Source organism: Haliotis rubra, unplaced genomic scaffold (assembly GCF_003918875.1).
Source record: "Haliotis rubra isolate DU_JTF1 unplaced genomic scaffold, ASM391887v1 Scf422, whole genome shotgun sequence".
NCBI lineage: Eukaryota > Metazoa > Mollusca > Gastropoda > Lepetellida > Haliotidae > Haliotis > Haliotis rubra.
The window spans coordinates 644,381-669,076 of NW_025767105.1; the positions used below are offsets into that span (position 1 = coordinate 644,381).

At 39.5% G+C, this 24,696-nt stretch overlaps 1 protein-coding gene across 1 annotated transcript; it reads left to right on the forward strand.

Annotated features, from left to right (window-relative positions):
* The first annotated feature begins 6,999 nt into the window (after nt 1-6,999).
* On the forward strand, nt 7,000-24,044 carry LOC124288691 (COBW domain-containing protein 1-like). Its single transcript, XM_046725260.1, has 16 exons — nt 7,000-7,091; nt 7,648-7,818; nt 9,188-9,274; nt 9,756-9,852; nt 10,741-10,832; nt 12,688-12,747; nt 13,316-13,353; nt 15,226-15,272; nt 16,637-16,723; nt 17,328-17,372; nt 18,540-18,596; nt 19,417-19,477; nt 21,193-21,327; nt 22,766-22,892; nt 23,694-23,779; nt 23,955-24,044. Exons 2-15 carry the CDS (start codon nt 7,737-7,739, stop codon nt 23,756-23,758), a joined length of 1,080 nt encoding a protein of 359 aa, XP_046581216.1. The 5' UTR covers nt 7,000-7,091; nt 7,648-7,736; the 3' UTR covers nt 23,759-23,779; nt 23,955-24,044.
* The last annotated feature ends 652 nt before the right edge of the window (nt 24,045-24,696 follow it).

The window sequence follows — 24,696 nt, forward strand, 5'->3', positions numbered from 1 at the left end:
TTGTATTTTAAACGTTAGTTGTTTATTTGAACCCTGACTTTAGTATGTTCTGTGTTTATGGAGGGTTTTACGTTAAAGAAACGATGCCCACTCAGAAACCAGTCAGAAGACAGTCGTCTGCTAGCGAACGTGGCCTATTTTCCTAGATTCATAGAAAGGTAAACACAAAACATTAATAAAAAGGTCATAAAATGCCATTGTATCACACTTGCAATTTCTCTACTTGTCCACCTACCTTCCTTAGCAGATGCGTTTAATTATCAATGACGTCATACACTTATGACGCGTCTGTTCTCTCTGTGACGTCATGTCATTGTCTCGCTACTTGCCCGGGAAGGAGGTGTAGGAGTTCCTCCTTCAGCTCAAGATGCTTGTACAGAGGCCGACATCAACAGACAAGCCATCCACGTTTCAGTACATCAAATGGGTAAGACACTCTGCTGCAACACGCAGAGAAGTGAGTGCTAGCCTGTGTTATGAGGGGCGTAGGGGTAGCCTAGTGGTTAAAGCGTTGGCTCGTCACGCAGAAGACCTCGGTTCGATTCCCCTCAAATGTGAAGCCCATTTCTGGTCCCCCGCCGTGATATTGCTGGAATATTGCTAACAGCGGCATAAAACTAAACTCACTTAGTCACGCTGTGTAATGAATCATACCGAAATATTTGAAACACGTCTGTAACTTAATAAAAACGTCATGGAAACGAGCTAAAGTTGCATTTAAATGCCAATGGCGAGTCAGTGCAGATAGAAGTATGTTGTGAAGAAATCTACCAATTAACAATCTGATCACGAAAGTATATTATTGGTGTTTGGTGTTTCTCAGCTGTTGACGTGCGGGATGACTTCATACCAACAGAACACGAACACCCTTGAAGAAAGTCAGGTACTACACCTTTCTTACTTGCAGCTGACTGTTATCTTAATGCTACTTGTAGATATGTAGATACTTATACTAGTAAGATAATACTTCCTTAACTTTTAGATGTATTTTTCAATATATACTAGGCGTCATTAATAAAGGGTCAAATGATATATAGCTAATGTAAAGAAAAGTTTCTCAGAAATAATAGAACTAAGAGCGTCATCATAATTTTAATGTGTTGACAAACGTAACACATCGTGACATACAGACAAAAAGTTCAAACAGCTCCAGCAAACATCAGTTATACAGAATAACACACCACAATGAAAATGACAAACATGAAGGAATCGGTCATTCTATATCGTGTGTACCCTCCTCGCGCGTCCAAGACACAGGTACACCTTGTTCTTATGCTCCGTATCAAATTCATAAAGAAAGTTTGCGGAACCGCATTCCATTCCTCTACTAGAGCTCTGCGGAGTCCTGGGAGATCCACTGGTGCTGGGTGACGTGTGTACACGTCGACCGAGTTCATCCCAGGCATGCTCAATTGGGTAGAGGTCTGGTGAGCATGCTGGCCACTCCATCCGCTCTACACCCTGCTGCCTAAGGAATTCCGTGACAATCCTGGCCTAGCGTTGTCGTCTTGCAGTAAAGAGGGTCGACCATGAAAGCCTTGCATAGCTTGCAGTAATGGTACTGCTATAGGAGCCAGAATCTCGCCCCTATAACGCTGTCCTGTAAGATTACCGTCGACCACGTGCAGTGGAGGACATCCAGTAGGATTTATCCCTGCCCAAACCATGACCGACCCCCACCAAATCGGTTATGGGTGGCCACAGTTGCATCTGTGATTCGCTCTCCATTGCGACGATAAATCCTCTGCCAACCATCATGGAAGGACAAATTGAATCTGATTTCATCTGTGAAGAGCACACGAGACCATTGACATTGATTCCAGCGGCCATGATGTCTACTCCATCTCAAACGCGCCTGCCTGTGACGTGGTGGACAAACTGCAGGTCGAGTGCAGCGGATCGACGAACGCTGCTTCTGGGCATTGTTAACATTGAAGTGTTCTGTCTGAAGATCTGATGAGTTAAAGAATCTGTTACGTAACGCAGTTTTAATCATGTGCCTATAATCTCGGACTGTTGTGACTCTGGGGCATACATATTCCACGGACCCACTGGCTTGAAATCTCTGCAAGAGTCTACCAATAGCACTCTGACTCACATAAAAGCGGACAGCAACCTGCCGCTGAGTTTGACCAGATTCCAAAAGGCCTACAGAAAGTGTAAAGGAACCGCGTCTCATTTCAAACAGGTAACTGAACAGTGAATGGCAGTGAAAAAGCATCCATGTATTGTCCCCACTTTCCATGGATAGAGCGACATGCACGTGCAAATCATTAACGTTAAGTGGCAAGTGGATTTACATATTGACAATTTGAATAAAGAATGTGCCATTTGTAACAATGTATCGGACGTTAAAGAACGTAATAATGACATTTCAACGGCTTGATGTGTTTTCCATACTGTTAAGAAGTTTGTAAAACAGTCAGTTGTATATATTTCAAATAAAAACGAAGATTTTACATCTTTTAAGAAATAGTGTTACCAATAGCTTGACCCTTCATTAATGACGCCGAGTATAGATACTTTGAGATATTTGCACTGAGGTTAAAGATTAAATTTGCACTAAAGACACTATAAGACAGACCATAAGGTTAGTATCAGCCCTATAAAACTGCAAATTATATATTCACTTTTGAAGTAGCATTGTTGTGCCGCTCAGTGACGGATAGTGGATACACGAGTCAGTTTTATATTTCTTACAACACTGATCTGTAGTAGTGTGCTCATTTGTCGACGGCGAGGAGATTTTTTTTAAATAAGATAATACTTTATTCCTTAGATAACAGATAATATATCGTCTTCTGCGGTGTAGCAATATTTTGGTATTAGATAACAAATCATTAAAATCATAACACAGTCAATGAGGGAACGCCAAAGCAGAAGCGTTTGTTACGTCTTCCGAAACGAGTCAAAATTCTACAACATGATATAATAATCGATGTTGTTATTTGATTTTTGTATTCCTAAAAAGATGTTCCGAGGACCGACTGATCAAAATGCTGTGATTTACACAAATGTTCTCTTTTCAAAACCGTTTCGTTTTAACTATTCCAGAAATACATTTAAAATTTGAAATGGGAATAGTCACACCTTTATCAGGACATCACCGACTGGTCAGTGTTTGTTGTATACTATAGACTGCTGTTGTATTGCTGGTCCGGTGGGGTCACTGATAACATGGAATAATAATCCAGGCATTCAAGGATGAAGATGAAATGGACGAGCTGGCCGCTGTAGCACAAGACGCGGGGATGGTGGAAGTGTCATTGACCGATACACCTACCCACCCTGCCCCTGTCTCCAGAGGTATGAATACAAGATGCAAAACACACATGAAGTACACACACTCTAGACCAGCACCACCGGTCATAAAACAAAAAGAAAAAGAAAAAGAAAACCCCAAAACAACATGTAATAAAAACACCCCGGAAACAAACCAATGTAATACACAAATCAAAACCACACACCTACATACAGTTCTTGTCCGTTCGACATATTATATACTCACTCACATAGTGAATTCCAGAAGAAACGCGAGTATTACAAACGTTTGAAACAGGAAATAAGACATAAACCAATCTTCCATGCTCAGATAACTATTGTAATGCCTACTAATGGAGGCCATACTCAGATTTTATATCAGCTTCTTTCAATTATTGAAACATTTCCCCACACACTCAGACGCCAACACATGGTGATTTTACGAACGCTTTAATGGCAACTGAATGCGGGTACCGAAGTCAGTTCGAATCGGGCTGTTACCCACACACTAAGGCAGGTAAATGTGGAATTGTACTGAAATTTAGTACATCTGAAATTTCATTTAGACCCAGACCGCAATTAATAGCAAAGTCATACAATACAACAACAGAAAACAAACAAAAAACGGTTAACAGCCCCTCACAACTAATCCTCACTTGAGTCGTCTCTGAAGACCAGAACATAAACTAGTGGGTATCTAATACTATCTTCACCCATTCGGATTACCCACAGAATCATCAGGCTGCTAATTGCAAGATAATCATTACAAAACACTATGCACTGTTATGTTCAAGCGTATTGCATTGGAATCCAGGTCAGAATAGGCCTCCATTCACTATGACAGATGACTGAATTGATTGGGTGGTTGATCAGGTGCATCGTATACCCCGAATCCTAGCTCTCAATGTCTGTCATTGGATTGTGTGGCCCAGACAAGATGGGCATTTCTTGTACAGAATATTAGACGTCAAGACCCACATGGGAACTGTGTGGTGACAGGGACTGCCAAGTACATTATGAAATACACATTGTTCCTTTGTTTCAGTCAGTGATGGTGAGAATGAAGTCTTCAGCCTCATCATGGCCACGAAGAGAAAGCGAGACGAAAACTGAACGTCTAAAATGGAAGAGATTTCAGCTGGAGCTCACCACATTTGTTTCTGTGCTGTACATAGATGGATTGTCTGTTGAAATACACCAGGAACAATAACATCTTGGTTGTGTGTCTTTACCTCTGCGTGATGCTTGCTCTGCTAGAATTATAAATAGTATGATCCAGTGTACCTTTTAAAACAACACACTTTGTGATAGTCGCTGTTGTAGTGGGCATTGATCCCAACTTGAGCATTTTTCATACTGTGACAATATCAAAGTATTAAGCCTCATTCACATGGACACTTTTACTCACCTGTACATTAATACTTACATACCTATATTTACTTGTGCTGGCATGGGAACGCTTATGTTTACATGAGTAATATACTCCTGGAGTAAATGGACATAAGTAAAAGTATATTTGCTACACCTCAGCAGGTCAAGTAAAAGTATACTTGCTACACCTCAGGAGGTCAAGTAAAAGTATATTTGCTACACCTAAGGAGGTCAAGTAAAAGTATATTTGCTACACCTAAGGAGGTCAAGTAAAAGTATATTTGCTACACCTCAGGAGGTCAAGTAAAAGTATATTTGCTACACCTCAGGAGGTCAAGTAAAAGTATATTTGCTACACCTAGGAGGTTGCTACACCTAAGGAGGTCAAGTAAAAGTATATTTGCTACACCTAAGGAGGTCAAGTAAAAGAATATTTGCTACACCTCAGGAGGTCAAGTAAAAGAATATTTGCTACACCTCACGAGGTCAAGTAAAAGTATATTTGCTACACCTCAGGAGGTCAAGTAAAAGTATATTTGCTACACCTAAGGAGGTCAAGTAAAAATATATTTGCTACACCTCACGAGGTCAAGTAAAAGTATATTTGCTACACCTGAGAGTAAAGTATAAAGGTCAAGTTATGCACATACAAGTAAAAGTATATTTGCCTCAGGAGGTCAAGTAAAAGTATATTTACTACACCTCGTAAAAAAGTATATTTGACATACACCTCAGGAGATCAAGTAAAAGTATATTTGCTACACCTCAGGAGATAGTAAAAGTATATTTACTTGTAAATATGAATACTCTTGGAGTATTTTGGTCATATGAAAGGGTTTTGAGATATATGTAAGCATTTTATATCCGTGATACTAGAAATCACTAAACAATTCTAAAGTATTTATGAGTCAGTAAGTATTCAATACCTGAAGATACAGGTTAAAATTGATCTTCATGCCCATGCTTGTTCTAAGAGGCGACTAATGAGATCAGGAGGTCAGGGTTGCTGACTTGGTTATTGCATCGTATCCCTGTTGCGTTGATCAAAGCGCTTTGAGCATGCATGTACATGGGATGGACTATAGCGCTATATAAATACCCATGTAATAATAATCAGTTTTCGTAATGTCAATCACTGGATTGTCTGGTCCAGACTCGATCATTTGCAGACCGTCGATACATCGACTAGGAGGAGTGAATGGTCACCTGCTCTACGGTTTAGATTAGACAGAAAATCCCATTTATATTGGATGTATGCCTTGATAACATTAAACAATAATATAACGTTTCAGTGAATTGACTTGTCTTAACGCCACTCTGGACAATATTTCTGTTTAACACGGTGTGTCATTGTGGCATGACATCCCCAACAAAATCAGGCCTTCAAAGTTTAACGCATTGGTGAAACAATCGAGTGAGTGAGTGAGTTTAGTTTAACGCCGCATTCAGCAATATTCCAGCCATATGTCGGCGGTCTGTAAATAACTTGATCGAGTCTGGTCCAGACAATCCAGTAATCAACAGCATGAGCATCGATCTGCGCAATTGGGAACAGGTGACATGTGTCAGCCAAGTCAGCGAGCCTGACCACCCGATCCCGTTAGTCGCCTCTTACGACAAGCATGGGTTACTGAACATCAATATTCTAACCCGTACCTTCACAGGTGTGAAACAATCGAACCCATGATAGAATATTTCTTACACGCCTGTAGGACAAAGCTCTGCATAAAGCCCATACAACTGGTTTAGCATATTTTCAAGAACACATTAGTGAGCTGGGTTTTAAACCGTTTTTTTTTAGCATATCACGGCGTATTCAAACATTGCACCCATGTGGAAAACACGGGCAGTCGGCGTGACGAGCGAACGCTTTAACCACTAGGCTACCCCACCACCACCCAAGAACAAATTAAAGAAACTACCTTATTACGTACTAAACTAAAATGTTCATATACGAGAGTACTTCCAATGAAGTGGCAAACCTCGACGTCAAATTCAAAAAAACATTTCCTGAGTATAGGAGTTGTATTTAACACCGTGGTGACAGGAACGTCCCAAGTGAGGCAGGTCTTGTTAGCTTGCCAGTATGCGACATCAAGCTGTGTGGATATGATTGTGGACATATACAGTGGTGTTGTATGTGAGGTTATGGGGTCATGCATGTGTATCTATTTTCAAAATGTCTTGTTATGATTACTCTCAGGATATGGACAGTTGGATGAAAAAATATCTAATCATATGTTCATTACACTCAAACAAAATATTTCCACATGAGGCATCGTCTATCTTTGTTTATTTATAAACGAAGCAGAAGTTTTAGTCTTGATGTTATTTAGTGGTATGTGAATGTCTTAGAAATCAGAGTTATTTCCCTTAGATAAACAACGTGAGTATTGCTCCCGTCTCTCTGTGCACTGCAAGTTAATGAAGGGTGACACATACTACGGGATCGTCATAATGTAAGAATGCAGAAGTATTTAGTCACAAGTTACACATGCTACACGACAATCATTGTGGCATTATACCGTGTATCATCAAAATTCAGTATGCCTGTTCGGTATTCGATCAACATAAATCATCCCTTGTAATCTTGACAAGTTGCAGTTGACAAGCTTCTGTGGATGTACCATTTAAAATCTCTGAGCAATTTCAGTATACTATATATCTGCTACAATGAAGATCTATATTGTCTATAGGATCTTTATCAGCAGATGAAAATGGGCACATAATAATACGTAAATTATAATTTTGAAACATTCGAAATTGTAAAAATAAACATGCTGAGTTTTGCTACATTTGTTATGTCTGTGAACACTCAAGGCTGGGGACACTAAACATTCACAATTTTTCCCAGTTAGCAAATATGTCATATTGCCGTTAATTGTTTCGGATTCTAAATATGCTTTACCAAAGTATATTAATATTATGATTAAAGACATCACATATATGTTTCACAGATTATAAAAGTTTATTGCAATCATGTTCCCATGGAATCTCTATCTAATCTTTTTCCAGCTTGTCATAGAAAGTGTTGTAAAAGCTTGCAGATAGCAAGAGAGCGAGCTGTATGATTTATTCACCCAGTGACATAATAACATAACACTATGTCTGATGATGAAGAAATTCCTGACCTTGTTCTATCAGAAGCAAAGAAAGTTCCCATCACAATCATAACAGGATTTCTAGGTAAGATCACTAAGAACTAAGGAGGTGCTAGATTTGATCTCCTATCATTGGTTAAGAAGTAAAATGTTTGTGAAAACCGATCAGTAATTTGAATTATTTCTTTTTTCAACAGTCATTTTGTGACATGCAGATAGATCTCTTAAAACAAGCACTAGCACTGACTTCATATCATTGTACCTCAACAGAGTAAATCAGTCTGGTTGGTTATTCACAAACTGCCTTGATATAGCTGAAGTATAGCTGACTGTGGCATTAAATGATTGATCAGCATAAAAATATCCATAACACTGTTGGTGCAATATAAGGCCTCCCGCGAGACTGGATAGTCACGCATGGTGACTGGATAGTCCACGATAGCCGGTGTGTCAAGATTTGCTGTTTATTTAAAAATTAACAAATTATTAGGGCATATTTGAACAGTGACACTAGCAATTTTAAAGTTATTTCCACCCTGACAACCACAATCATCAAATTCTCATCCAATTTATGTGGATAATTATCACCCTGCTGCTTACCTGTATTGGGAGTTTTGTCGGATGTTAAACAATCCTCCCAAACTATCTTCATGCCTTAGATCAAATTGTTGGAACCCTGTTGGTATTCCAGTACCCCATGCTAAAGCACCAACTAAAACGAGGATAAGGGGGACACAATGTGTGACCTGGTTGTGTTTGTGTCATGTTAAGGTTTGCTCATGCTATCTACCATCAGCGTGTCAGACCCAGACTATTTGCAGGCTGATGGGATATAGCTGGAATATTGCTGTGTCTTAACGTAACACCTGTATAGTTGTAAAGAAACTTCTGTTTGTTGGTAAAGTAACTCCTGTTTGTTGGTAAAGTAACTTCTGTTTGTTGGTAAAGTAACTCCTGTTTGTTGGTAAAGTAACTTCTGTTTGTTTGGTAAAGTAACTCCTGTTTGTTGGTCAAGTAGTCCTGTTTGTTGGTCAACTCCTGTTTGTTGGTAAAGTAACTCCTGCTTTGTTGGTAAAGTAACTCCTGTTTGTTGGTAAAGTAACTCCTGTTTGTTGGTAAAGTAACTCCTGTTTGTTGGTAAAGTAACTCCTGTTTGTTGGTAAAGTAACTCCTGTTTGTTGGTAAAGTAACTCCTGTTTGTTGGTAAAGTTCCTGTTTGTTGGTAAAGTAACTCCTGTTTGTTGGTCAAGTAACTCCTGTTTGTTGGTAAAGTAACTCCTGTTTGTTGGTGTAACTGGTAAAAGTAACTAACTCCTGTTTGTTGGTCAAGTAACTTGTTGGTAAAGTAACTCCTGTTTGTTGGTAAAGTAACTCCTGTTTGTTGGTAAAGTAACTCCTGTTTGTTGGTAAAGTAACTCCTGTTTGTTGGTAAAGTAACTCCTGTTTGTTTCCAGGTGCAGGGAAGACAACTCTGCTCAACTATGTTCTCACAGAACAACATGGGAAGAAGATTGCTGTCATTCTGAATGAGTTCGGGGAAGGTTAGAGGGAATCAATGTCTGGAAATATTCATAACAATCAAGAGTTCCTTCAACAAAACACAATTGTTTGTTTTGAAGATATATGCATTTTCCATTTATTATGTATCTTTTGCATCTTAACCCCTGAATATCAACACGCATACATGCCACTGGACTGCCAGTCAGATTAGATATTGTGTGCAGAGACCCACCTTTGTATTTATAAAGGTTTTGGGCATACAGGAAAACGTGTCTGTTTAGAGTTAAGAAAACACAGGGTGCAATTGTTACTTCTAAGGCATACATTGCATAAAGTGGCTGTTGTACTGAATGAGTGCAAGTCCTTGGATGTTCCCCAGGGAGCTGAGATTGCAGTTTTAATGAACACTGATGCTGCCACTGGTATAATGCATATTAAAATGTCATGTGCTTTGAACATTAGTTGTTTTATGTGTAGTCTTGTGTTCATATTATGATAACTTTTCACATATAATGATTGCAGGAGACTCCATTGAGAAGTCTATGTCTGTTGGCCAGCAGGGGGAGCTGTTTGAAGAATGGCTGGAGTTGAGGAATGGTTGCCTGTGCTGTTCTGTCAAGTAAGTTAATGTCTACTGTTCTATCAAGGAAGTTGGTCTGTGAAGTAGGATGGTCTGTGTTTCTTCTGTCAAGGAAGTTGGTCTGTGAAGTAAGATGGTCTGTGTTTCTTCTGTCAAGGAAGTTGGTCTGTGAAGTAAGATGGTCTGTGTTTCTTCTGTCAAGGAAGTTGGTCTGTGAAGTAAGATGGTCTGTGTTTCTTCTGTGAAGGAAGTTGGTCTGTGAAGTAAGATGGTCTGTGTTTCTTCTGTCAAGGAAGTTGGTCTGTGAAGTAAGATGGTCTGTGTTTCTTCTGTCAAGGAAGTTGGTCTGTGAAGTAAGATGATCTGTGTTTCTTCTGTCAAGGAAGTTGGTCTGTGAAGTAAGATGGTCTGTGTTTCTTCTGTCAAGGAAGTTGGTCTGTGAAGTAAGATGGTCTGTGTTTCTTCTGTCAAGGAAGTTGGTCTGTGAAGTAGGATGGTCTGTGTTTCTTCTGTCAAGGAAGTTGGTCTGTGAAGTAGGATGGTCTGTGTTTCTTCTGTCAAGGAAGTTGGTCTGTGAAGTAAGATGGTCTGTGTTTCTTCTGTCAAGGAAGTTGGTCTGTGAAGTAAGATGGTCTGTGTTTCTTCTGTCAAGGAAGTTGGTCTGTGGAGTAAGATGATCTGTGTTTCTTCTGTCAAGTAATGGAGAGACTGTTTTATATTCTGGGTGGCAGTCCTAAACATGGGTTATTGGAAGACATAGAATATTCCACTCAAACTCAACATGTTTTCTCATAAACCATTTACCAGGACCTGCAGCATCTCCAGCAAAAAGTAGCCTCTCTTTTCGTACATCTTGGAGTTTTTTTAGTAGAATAATGAAGTGAATTTTGTGAAGTGAGTCATCTTGTTTGTGTTTGTTTCCTACAGGGACAGTGGGGTGAAGGCCATTGAGAACCTGATGACCAAGAGAGGGAAGTTTGACTACATTCTGCTGGAGACCACCGGCCTAGCTGACCCAGGTGACCATTAAGGATGACCGTGGGGATCACAGTCACATTCCCTAGTCCCTAGGAGTCATAAGACAGTCACATTCACTCGTCCCTAGGGGTCATAAGACAGTCACAATCACTCGTCCCTAGGGGTCATAAGACAGTCACATTCCCTCGTCATAAGACAGTCACATTCACCCGTCCCTAGGGGTCATAAGACTGTCACATTCACTTGTCCCTAGGGGTCATAAGACAGTCACATTCACTCCTCCCTAGGAGTCATAAGTCGGGTCACATTCACTCCTCCCTAGGGGTCATAAGACAGTCACATTCACTCCTCCCTGGGGGTCATAAGACAATCACATTCACTCCTCCCTAGGGGTCATAAGACAGTCACATTCCCTCGTCCCTAGGGGTCATAAGACAGTCACATTCACTCCTCCCTAGGGGTCATAAGACAGTCACATTCACTCCTCCCTAGGAGTCATAAGACAGTCACATTCACTCGTCTCTAGGGGTCATAAGACAGTCACATTCACTCCTCCCTAGGGGTCATAAGACAGTCACATTCACTCGTCCCTAGGGGTCATAAGACAGTCACATTACCTCCTCCCTAGGGGTCATAAGACAGTCACATTCACTCCTCCCTAGGGGAGTCATAAGACAGTCACATTCCCTCTGTCCCTAGGGGTCATAAGACAGTCACATTCACTCGTCCCTAGGGGTCATAAGACAGTCACATTCACTCGTCCCTAGGGGTCATAAGACAGTCACATTCACTCCTCCCTAGGGGTCATAAGACAGTCACATTCACTCGTCTCTAGGGGTCATAAGACAGTCACATTCACTGCTCCCTAGGGGTCATAAGACAGTCACATTCACTCGTCCCTAGGGGTCATAAGACAGTCACATTCACTCCTCCCTAGGGGTCATAAGACAGTCACATTCCCTAGTCCCTAGGGGTCATAAGACAGTCACATTCACTCGTCCCTAGGGGTCATAAGACAGTCACATTCACTCGTCCCTAGGGGTCATAAGACAGTCACATTCACTCTTTCCTAGGGGTCATAAGACAGTCACATTCCCTCGTCCCTAGGGGTCATAAGACAGTCACATTCACTCCTCCCTGGGGTCATAAGACAGTCACATTCACTCGTCCCTAGGGGTCATAAGACAGTCACATTCACTCCTCCCTAGGGGTCATAAGACAGTCACATTCACTCCTCCATAGGGGTCATAAGACAGTCACATTCACTCGTCCCTAGGGGTCATAAGACAGTCACATTCACTCGTCCCTAGGGGTCATAAGACAATCACATTCACTCGTCCCAGGGTTCGACCTGTGTTCGATTTCCCACATGGGTACAATGTGTGAAACCCATTTCTGGTGTCCCGTGGTGTGATATTGCTAAAACCAAACTCACTGCCACGCACGCAGGCGCATGACGCAGTGCGCACTCACTCACTCACTCACTCACTCACTCACTCACTCACTCACTCACTCACTCACTCCACCACTCACTCACTCACTCACTCACTCACTCACTCACTCACTCACTCACTCACTGAGTGCCATACTTTAACATAGACTTACAACAGTCACAGTGCTAAGGTGATCGTAGCTGCCATACTTTAACATACACTTACAACAGTCACAGTGCTAATGTCGTTTTGTGAGACAGGGTCCTGGTTCACTGAGCACCATACACTGCATGTGGGTTTAATGTAGAAAATGTTTCACAATCTGTTACGCCTTACTTCCACTGCAAGATGACAAGCCGTGATAATCTGAAGTACTGATCAATGTGATGCTTAACTGAAATGGCTCCTTGAGTATAAATTTATATTGTGTGAACAGATATAAAGCTGTTTGTATATTTGCCAGGTCCTATAGCCTCTATGTTCTGGCTGGATGAGGAGCTGTGTAGCGATGTGTTCCTGGATGGTCAGTGCTTCATCCATCATACTTTGTATTTTACCTGAGGTATCAAAGTCATGTCATTTATGATATCAGATTCAGTTAGCATATATATGAAATGTATTTTAAAAATATTTGGGTCAGTCTGTGTATTTGTGACATAATTAAGGCTTGAATGACAATTGAATGGGTACTTTTTCATTCTTTTTAAAATTTGGGGCGGTGGGGTAGCCTAGAGGTCAAAGCATTGGCTTGTCACATCGAAGACCCGGGTTCGAATCCCCACATGGGTACAATGTGTGAAGCCCATTTCCAGTGTCCCCTGCCGTGATGTTGCTGGAATATTGCTAAAAGCGGCATAAAACCAAACTCAGTCAGTTAGTCTTTTTAAAATTTGCACCAATATTTTATTTGAACATGTGACACTAATTTTAGGGTTCATGATGATGGCTGAAACTTAGTGTCAGTACTACAGAACCCCAAAAAGCAGATGGGACGCATCCTTCACCAAGCAATACATAATTGAAGTTAATGGCTTGCAACTTTCCATTCTGTCCATGTTATGAATCGAGTCATGTATGTCATCTTCTTCCAGGCATTCTGACAGTGGTTGATGCCAAGTTCTGTCACCAGGTGGGTCAGTCTGTGTTTTATTTTGTTCATGTTTTGTATTCATATCTTGTTACCAAAATTGTCTGACAAAGGTCAGACTTGTCAGAGGTAAGCCTGTAAACAGCAACTAAATTCATGTTAATGTACTGTTGTTTTGATTGACTGCTTGTGGTCCATGGTTTGATGTTTACATCACTGGTTTGTTTGGCTCAAAATGGATTATTTACATTCTGCTGTTATAGCTGGAATATTGCTGGCTGCAGCATTGACAACATTCAGTCACTGAATTACCAATGCCAATTTACATCACTACTTGTGTACAAAAATAATATCTTACAATGACAAAGGTTATCAAATATTTAGCACATATTTTGAGTGCTATGTGCAGATTTGTGTTATGTTGGTTACAGTACATCATACCTGAATCTTTTAAATAAACAAAACAAGTACTTGTATGTCTTTCGTCTTGAATTCAGTTTATCTTGTAAGATTTAACAATGTTATTTACCTAAAGAAAATAAGTTCAATTGAAATTAAACAAACACATGTACTATATCGATATGTTTCGTCTTGAATTCAGTTTATCTTGTAAGATTTAACAATGTTATTTGCCTAAAGAAAATAAGTTCAACTGAAATTAAACAAACACATGTACTATATCGATATGTTTCGTCTTGAATTCAGTTTATCTTGTAAGATTTAACAATGTTATTTACCTAAAGAAAATAAGTTCAACTGAAATTAAACAAACACATGTACTATATCGATATGTTTCGTCTTGAATTCAGTTTATCTTGTAAGATTTAACAATGTTATTTACCTAAAGAAAATAAGTTCAACTGAAATTAAACAAACACATGTACTATATCGATATATGTTTTAGGCCTTTGAATTCAGTTTATCTTGTAAGATTTAACAATGTTATTTACCTAAAGAAAATTCAACTGAAATTAAACAAACACATGTACTATATCGATATGTTTCGTCTTGAATTCAGTTTATCTTGTAAGATTTAACAATGTTATTTACCTAAAGAAAATAAGTTCAACTGAAATTAAACAAACACATGTACTATATCAATATGTTTAGATCTTGAATTCAGTTTATCTTGTAAGATTTAACAATGTTATTTACCTAAAGAAAATAAGTTCAACTGAAATTAAACAAACACATGTAAATATCGATATGTTTAGGTCTTGAATTCAGTTTATCTTGTAAGATTTAACAATGTTATTTACCTAAAGAAAATAAGTTCAACTGAAATTAAACAAACACATGTACTATATCGATATGTTTCGTCTTGAATTCAGTTTATCTTGTAAGATTTAACAATGTTATTTACCTAAAGAAAATAAGTTCAACTGAAATTAAACAAACACATGTACTATATCGATATGTTTCTTCTTGAATTCAGTTTATCTTGTAATTCAATGTTATTTACCTAAAGAAAATAAGTTCAACTGAAATTAAACAAACACATGTACTATATCGATATGTTTCGTCTTGAATTCAGTTTATCTTGTAAGATTTAACAATGTTATTTACCTAAAGAAAATAAGTTCAACTGAAATTAAACAAACACATGTACTATATCGATATGTTTTGTGAGGTTTATGTCACCAGCGCTTGCAGAAAACATTGCCGAGATACTTTGACCAATTACTGTTAACGAAGGTGAAACATTCTCTGCTTACCGATATATGTAAATGATTACTTGACATGGAAACTAAGTGCAATACCCTGTGTTTGGTTTACCCTTTAACAGTTTTAGACATGTGCACACAAGGGATCCCCTCATACTCATGTCAGCTGACGTGTGTCGTGATATTGATAACAGTTGTAATTAGTGAAGGACTCTAACGGTGATTCAGGTTTTGTTTGATTTGTTTCCAGCAACTCAGGGAACAGAAGGAAGATGGGGCCATTAATGAAGCTCAAAGGTAGAAATTTAAAAGGGAAAATTATTCCAAGCTAATATGATAAAACAATTTAGTACAGGGTTCGAAATACCCCATGTATTAGCGTGCCATGGCACAGTAAATTTTGAAATGGCACGGATAAAAAATGTTTTCGGTGCCCTTATGGCACGCCTAATTTTTTAGAGACATAACTCACCTTCAGTCATTTAATCCCCAAAACAAAACACTTACGCAAATGACAAACAAGCAAAATCATTTATTGACTTTATCGCCCAGGAAATCACTGGAATTATGATTGATGATGTAAAGAAATATGGGTGTTTTTCCATTTAGAGTGATGGGAGTACTGATAATTCGGTTATTGAAGAGGAAATTGTGCATGCTAGATATATTGAAAAAGTGAACCTGTCACAAAATTCTTTGCTATCAAAGGTCTTGGGAAAGCAGAACAAATGCATATGAAGCTCAAAAAAGCCATCTTAAACAGAAGACATGGGGTGCGGTGGGCGAGCTGGCTAAGGCGCCAGGCTAGTGATCCAGCGAGGTTGAGGTGTTGGGATTGAGCCCACCTGTGGCCGGGTGTAAAAACCTTGGAGTCAACTTTGTGTTCAGACTCTTTCAGTGTTGTCACAACCCCTAGTGTACAGTACACAACCCTGTGCACTTAAAAGAACCCACGAATCTGTTGGTATTTGATCAGATGGTGGCCACATGAATACGTGCAAACACCTAGTTGCGGGTACAGCAATGTGCAGTGAACATGGACAAAGTACTGTGACTATGTGTCCCAGTCCACCCAGCTGTGAATGGGTACCTCGTTAGGATGAGAAAGCCACAATAACTCGGTGCGCCTAGTGGCTGCAAGAGTTGTATACTCCCCAGGGAGTTGAGATTGATAATGCGATGTGCTGTTGAGATTGACATCCAATGATCGAGGGAAAAAAACACCAGCGCCTTGCGCATGCACTAGTGCGTGGATATGTGCGCTATATAAATATCCTATAATAATAATAATAATAATAATAATAATAATAATAATAATAATAATATCAGTGAAAACAGAAAACAGGTTACATTTGTTGTTTACTAACAATAAATTTCCAATGATCATCATCACTGCTACAGTCATTTATTCTAAAAACATATTGGCTGAAAGGCACATCTAAAACATTTGTCTGGTGCCCTAAGGCACACTTAGAAAATAAGTATTTCTATCCCAGTAGTAGTGAAGGACAGTGCTGTGGGCGTGGTATTGCCCATTCCACCAAGTGTTGTAGTAGGGGAGAATTATCTTGGTGCCCAAGTGAAGTCAGTGAATCAGTATGCATGTTATATCAACCCGTAGTGACCACGACTGTAAGATGTCTCTGATTGGTTGTTTCCAGACAGGTCGCCCTGGCAGACGTGATCCTGGTAAACAAGACGGACCTTGTCTCTCCAGCTGAAATAGACACTCTGCGGGACGAAATCAGGTGAAAATATATGTCTATAGTTATCTTCCGGTAATAAATACAGAAGGAGTGGTATCTATGATCTTAGCTTAGATTTGACAATTACTAAATGATCAGCTGGTTGTAATACAGTGAACATTTCACCACGTGTGTGCGAACCGTGTTTGCTTGTTATAGGAGGCCATGCTATCTCCACTGGTACAATCCTTGGTGTACATGACTATTCAGCTCACAAGATGTGCTAGATCTCTCCACACCTCACTGTAGTTAACAATGCTATATTCATGAAAGGACATTCATGTTCATGGTTTGTTTTGTACTTGTACTTGGTAGGGGCAGTTTGTTGTAAGATGTAATATAGCAAGTAAATTTGCCTTATTGTGAAATGTTCGGAATTATGACAAACATGAAATGAATTTCAGTACTATAGAACCAGATAATATGGATGGGTGTCCGAAGCAGATAGCACACGTCCTTCTGCAAGCAATACATAGATGCTGGGTGCCATTGTTGTAAATATTAGATACTGAAAGTTAACTATTGCCTGCAACAGTAAATTGAATAATTTTGTGTCGCCTGTCTAAACGGTGAATGATTTCTTTAAGACAGTTGTTTTTCTGTTCAGGAAAATCAACAGCTTTGCCAAACTGAAGGAAACAACTCGAGCCAAGTGAGTGTGTACATCAACGTGATGGTGACCCTGTCTGGTAATGGTGGCTGTGGTTGACTTTAGGAAACATTCAGATGGACTTCAAGCTTGTTCTGCAATAGTGAAATGGCACATCAAAGAACACAATTTTGAAATGATGTTATAATGTCAAAAAATGATATATGAAAGTGCAGACTGCCAAGGTGGTATAGACTTTTTATCAGATAATTGTTTATCTCCTTGTAGCATATCACACTACGTCCCTGTTTCCCATTCTTGTCTCCCTATGTGATCACACTACGTCTCTGTTTCCCATTCTTGTCTCCCTATGTGATCACACTACGTCCCTGTTTCCCATTCTTGTCTCCCTATGTGATCACACTACGTCCCTGTTTCCCATTCTTGTCTCCCTATGTGATCACACTACGCCCCTGTTTCCCATTCTTGTCTCCCTATGTGATCACACACTCGTCCCTGTTTCCCATTCTTGTCTCCCTATGTGATCACACTACGTCCCTGTTTCCCATTCTTGTCTCCCTATGTGATCACACTACGTCCCTGTTTCCCATTCTTGTCTCCCTATGTGATCACACTACGTCCCTGTTTCCCATTCTTGTCTCCCTATGTGATCACTCTATGTCCCTGTTTCCCATTCTTGTCTCCCTATGTGATCACACTATGTCCCTGTTTCCCATTCTTGTCTCCCTATGTGATCACACTACGTCCCTGTTTCCCATTTTTGTCTCCCTATGTGATCACACTACGTCCTTGTTTCCCATTCTTGTCTCCCTATGTCTATAGGTGCATGGGGATGGAAGGGGGAACTTTCAGATCACACTACGTCCCTGTTTCCCATGCTGTCCCCCTGTGGGTGGGTGTGGGGACTTCCACACCAATCCCCTACACCAAGCGACTGATTAGGACCCGGGGGTACACTCTGTCACCCGAGTGTGTGTCATTTATTGAGCTGGATTATTTCTAAACTGCTGTAAAATAACATTCATGCGTTGCCTACGACATACATACATACATGTGCTGTGGTCGGAGTGCTGCAGTAGACACCCACCCACACCTACTTCCTGGATTCTGGCTACAAAAAAACTTAATGTGGTTGAACAAACAAACAAACAAACAAACAAACAAAGACCCCACCTCAGCAGCTTGTTGTCACTGTGGACGATGTTTCAGGTGCAGTCTGGATGATGTGCTGGACCTGAACGCATACGGAGGTCAAGGTCAGGCAAGGTACAGTACATATATGCATTAGGAATCATATAAAACATGGGGCGGTGGGGTAGCCTAGTGGTTAAAGCGTTCGCTCATCACGCCGAAGGCCCGGGTTCAATTCCCCACATGGATACAATTTGTGAAGCCCATTTCTGGTGTCCCCCGCCGTGATATTGCTGGAATATTGCTGAAAACGGCGTAAAACCAAACTCAGTCAGTCAGTATAACACATGGCTGAATCCTAATGTTCTAAACGTCTGTCATCATTTCAGTTGTAATGAAATTTCAAATTGAAAATACCTTTGCACTTTAAATGATGAAACAATGTTCCTAGTCTCTCCCTGAGCAAATCTCATCATAGTACTGTTTTATACTGATGCCTTCATTTGTCATCAAGTGAAATATGTTGGTATATGCAAATAGACGATGAAGCTGTGCTCTTACTTTATGGACTACAGCTGATGGTAGTGAAGACATGGGTTGTATGGCTCTTTGGTTGTAGGTCCAATCTCCAACTTAGTACACAAATGTCTTGTCTTAAACTGTTTTGAACTAACACCTGCACTGTTGCAATCCATAAGAAAATGTGAGGATTTTTTTCACGTTTTTTATGATTTGAAATTGACATAGTTAGCCTGCTACATAGTTTTCCCAGATTAGTGACAATGTAAAATATTTTATATCTTATGTTTGTATTCAATAATATATCTGCGCACACATGCACATTTGATTTTATTTCTCTAGAGAGATTAATTGATTTTATTCAATAAGTTACATTAAGTATTGAAAGTAAAACATGGTGAGTCAGCTGTACTTACACTGAATGTTATATTGTCAGTATGGAGGAGCTGTTTGAGAGACGAGGCTTCAACAAGGAGGATCAGCACCACATTGACAAGGTGAGCTATACTACTCCACTATATCTAGGGATATATCTTTACATGATACGACCCATGAAGATTCTGGTTAGAATTGGTCTTCAGTAACCCATGCTTGTCATAATAGGCCACTAATGGGATCAGGTTGTCAGGCTCGCTGACTTGGTTGACACATGTAATTGTATCCCAATTGCATAGATTGATGCTCATGCTGTTGACCACTGGATTGTCTTGCCCAGACTCGATTATTTACAGACCGCAGCCATGTAGCTGGAATATTGCTGAGTTCGGGGTAAAACAACAATCAATCAATATTTCTCTAATACACAAAACAGATCCTCACTATGTCAAGTGTATATTTTAACAGATCCTCACTATGTCAAGTGTATAATTTCAGATCCTCACTATGTCAAGTGTATAATTTAACAGATCCTCACTATGTCAAGTGTATAATTTAACAGATCCTCACTATGTCAAGTGTATATTTTAACAGATCCTCACTATGTCAAGTGTATAATTTAACAGATCCTCACTATGTCAAGTGTATAATTTAACAGATCCTCACTATGTCAAGTGTATAATTTAACAGAATGACCTACCTGATAAGCTGTATGAAATCTTTCTACATATTTTAATGTGACATGTTTTTGAAGGTCACCATTGATGTTTTATGGTTTTGAAATTAAAACCCACAATGAGACCGTGGTTATACAGTACTACTACGCAACAAGCCAAGTACTAGTGATGCTTGTATTTGCTTGGATGAAACTTAACTGGACAGCCATTATTTGTGTCATGTCAATCGACGCAGGTTCAATACAAAGCTGTAATTGTTAATGAGTCCAGGGTATAAATTATAACAGAATGAAGTATAGTGCACTAATACAGGTTAATTGAGGATGCAGTCCAGCTGGCTGACAGACATATGTGTCAATAAGTACCACGTCTTAGACCAGCTACTGTGCAGAAGATGTGTATTCAGTGATGAAATGATATATCAGTTTGAAAATATACAACTGGTTTTTCCAAGAGGTAAATTCTTCAAACATTCTGTTATTTTCGTGAGTTCAGTCACACATATTGCAGGGACTACTTGACTCAGTGACTATGGTTTTCAGACTAATATATGTTTTGAATACTCAGCTTGATTTAGAAAGTGGTCAGATGTAAAACATGTAGCAAATTGTGAATGCCAATTTACAAATGTCAGGGGGCTACACAAAGTATATCATCTAGATTTCCAGTTGTCAGACTTCCATTTTTGTGGAGGGGCGGTTGGGTAGCCTAGTGGTTAAAGCGTTGACTTGTCACGCCGAAGACCCGGGTTCGGTTCTCCACATGGGCACAATGTGTAAAGACCATTTCTGGTCTCCCTCGCCGTGATATTGCTGGAATATTGCTAAAAGTGGCGTAAAACTAAACTTACTACTACTCATTTTTGTGGAAGCCGCAGTGGCTGTGTCAGCTGTTTTGGTCACTTTGGTGGTTGCGATTATTTACCTTGGAAAGTGTAATCCCACGTCTAGCATTTGTTAGATATGTTAGAAATAACATCATCTGTAGAATATTTACCTTTTCTTGTTTTGCTGTATAACTGTTATTTACTCTGCATGATGCATGGAGCTGTGTATGAATAGCTGTGTGTTTTCATGCTTCTTTCTGCCTGTGTTGCCATGTTCATGGTACAGTCAGCAGTCACCATGCAGTACTGCATGATGGTAGTGTTGTTGTTACAGAGTGTGCGGACAGTTACTGTAGAGGTGGAGGGGGAGCTGTCACAGTCAGCGCTTGAAGACTTCATGCAGAACCTGTTGTGGGAGAAACTGGTGAAGACGTCACAGGGAGACGTCACAGAAATACTCCGTCTGAAGGTGAGGGGAAACTGACGTGTCTGAAACTTTTGTTACAATCTTGAATGACTTGACGAGTGTGTCATGAGATATTGTGAGGGGCAGCAACAAGTCCGACCCTTCCTGTGATGCAGAATCTTTTCATTGAAAAAAGCATTCTCTTGCATAAGCCTATCCATCTGAATACCTGTCTTCCCCATCACATGATGTAGCTCTACATGCCGTCGGACACTCCTTTTAGCATGCATATGAGTAGTGCTGGCAAATCAGGTTGCTAGTGTTCACATTTCCTTATAACTACAGAAACGTTCCTTCTGATGTATAAATGTTGTGTCAAGATAAAGCCTCAGTCTATTTCAGTGTAGGAATCATCAGATTATTTTAAATATGTCTAAATAGTTTTGGCAATAGTTGTTAAATAATTCCACGTTTGACATTTTGTACCGAACTCTTGAGACCTACAGCCCAGTTAAAGCTGGGTAATAAGGAGCTGGGTATTACCAAACTTGTCCTGAAACATATGTTGAATGATATAAGCTGAGACAAGAAACACTACATTTGTCAAACCAAAACTTCTTGATCATTTGGACCTTTCTTACCAATCTTAAAATCTGTGTTACACAGATTCATAGCATGTACTTAATTTTGTGAATTTTGACTATAACTGTGAATGTTGTTACGAGAGTGTTTTTTGTAGTTTGTGATAGCATTGGTTAGGTGATAGTGGTTGTGAGTCACAATGTTTGAAGTTTTGAGTGTTACTTGTGGGTCACATTTCGCATCATGTATGTTCGGTGGCGGTGCTGTTTTTAGTGGTACGCCCTTTATGATAACGCTCCAGAGTTACCACCCTTGACCGGATGTTTATGTGTTGACATCGTCATGTCGTATGTTCAACACGTTTCGAGAAAAATCTAAGTGGTTAATGATACAGCCATGTTTTGCTGGAAAGTTCGAGAATCTGTGTCAGTATATAAAGGCTGGCTGTTGTGTGGTATGACACGCAAGGACTGACACACGGACTAACACACAGAATTACACGGGACTTTCGATATCACTGGAGTTGCCCATCGTTGTTTGTCTTCGATCCTTCGTCACATCGCCATCGTCTGACCCTGACACTTTGTGCCTGACTGCTCTCATTTGTAAACAAGCTCCATTTAGAATATCTGATCTCACTGTGGTTACCACGACTCAGGTGAGTTAATATTTCATATATGTGACCCATAACTTTAGATTTGTGACTCAATTGCATTGTACTAGAAATCTGTATTGTGATTCATTGTAGCTTGCTCATTGTTTGCTCAATATATTATTGAATATTTTAGACTTGTCTGTGTTATATTTTGCTGGTTCAAAGGGGATTCTTAAACCTTTTGTCACGGCAATTTATTAACCGTAACAATGTGTTTGGACTTTTTATTTGGTTTTGAGCTGAGTGTTCCTCCCTTTATTTCAGGGCGTTGTATCGATACAAGGCTGTTCAAGGAGAGTTGTAGTGCAGGCTGTGCATCAGTTGTATGACTCGCAGATGACAACGCCATGGGAGGAGGGAGAATCTCACATTACCAGGGTGGTGTTTATAGGTACGTATCACAGACTGAACTTGACAATCAATCAATCCAAAATCAATCTTTTCCTCCACACAATAGATCTCTATGTAATGATTTGACCACTCTTCAGTCAATGAGCAAACAATTTAGCAGTTAATGAAATTTGAAACATGAATATCCTGAGCGAATGTTTTGTTGTTGTTTTGTCAATTCCTGGTTAGAATACATCCTTGCCCTAAAGGCAACCAAACGTATAGGATTTACTTTCTTGGTGACTTTGTCGCTCTTAATATCAATCATTAGTTTGTCTGGTCCAGATTCACATACATCTGTCATATAGCAGTTGCTGTGTGTGGTTAGAATGAACAAACAAATAAACAAATGATATACATAATTTCAGTTAACACATACAGAAACATATAACATCTCTTTCCATAAAGATATACAAGATCCCAAATTGCTGTCTTTGTTCACTTAGAGTGCACCTTTTTTAGACAGGATTAACTGAGACTTACAGTAATATAAACATGTTGTAATGATTAATTTCAAAATGCAAAACTTGAAAAGATAAAATTAAGTTGTATCTCTTTGCTATCATTTGACTTTGAAACTCTAGTCGTATTTGTGTGTTGATAAAGTAGTCAGTTGTACGTGAATCAGTATGTTTGCCCAAAAACATAATAACTCTTAGCTGAGGATCACAATTTCTTCCATACCATTGCTTATAATGTCTTGGAGAAATATGTAAAGTTAAGTTAAAGATGTTTGACCAGTCATATATGTATTTGGAAGCCCGACTAAATTCTCAAGTTTAACACTGTTTTATATTTTCAGGGAGAAATTTGGACAAACAAGTTCTCCAAGATCATTTAACAAAATGTGTCCAGTCGAACAGATGATCCATGGCGCATCTCATGGAGGTTCGAACAGATGATCCATGACGCATCTCATGGAGGTTCGAACAGATGATCCATGGCGCATCTCATGGAGGTTCGAACAGATGATCCATGGCGCATCTCATGGAGGTTCGAACAGATGATCCATGGCGCATCTCATGGAGGTTCGAACAGATGATCCATGGCGCATCTCATGGAGGTCCTCAGTGTGACTTGTGTATACATTCACCAATCTGTGTATATCATAAACTGAATATGATGAATTATAATAAATTATCAAGCAATCGCATTTCACCTTGGAGTTGATTTCATCATGCTCAAGATAATTTTTGACACGGACAGTTACAAACTGAATACACTTTTTTGAAACTTGATGCATAGGTATGTCTCAGTTATATTTTGATTTAAGAAAGTAACATCTTAAGTTCAACTTTGTTTTAAAAATGAATATAGATTTAGTTTAGTGCTATGATTTGACTGGAATGGATTCAGTGGTGAGGCATTGTGTGTAGTTCACTGATTGCATGCCATGTTGATCTGTGAGGAATCGATGATCATACTTTTAGCCACTGGTTCACCTGGTCCAGCAACGATTGTTATCATTCTGTTTTGTAGATAATTACTGCTACCCACGTGGGTTGAGGGGATAGCCTCAGTTGTTTACAGTTGTCACTCCTGTCTGTCGTGTTTGTTTCTCTGTGTAGGAACAGTATGTGAAACCATTTCTTGAAGTTGCACTCTTGTGGTTCAGTAGTGGAGTGACGTATAAAACTAATATATTAAGTCATATCTTAGTGATGTTCAGGAAAATATACTCAAACAAAAGTATCGTAAGCAAAACCACAAGCAGTCTTGTAATTACATTGTACTTGAATTAGGGTCTGTACATTACAAAGATGGATGTTGAGGAGAGGTGTGCCATGGCTTCCATGCTCTTGAAG

Coding starts and splice junctions, on each gene's coding strand:
- LOC124288691 (XM_046725260.1), top strand. CDS start 7,737: ATGTCTGATGATGAAGAAATTCCTGACCTTGTTCTATCAGAAGCAAAG. Junction 7,819..9,187: donor AATCATAACAGGATTTCTAG/GTAAGATCACTA, acceptor GTTTGTTTCCAG/GTGCAGGGAAGACAACTCTG. Junction 9,275..9,755: donor TCTGAATGAGTTCGGGGAAG/GTTAGAGGGAAT, acceptor TAATGATTGCAG/GAGACTCCATTGAGAAGTCT.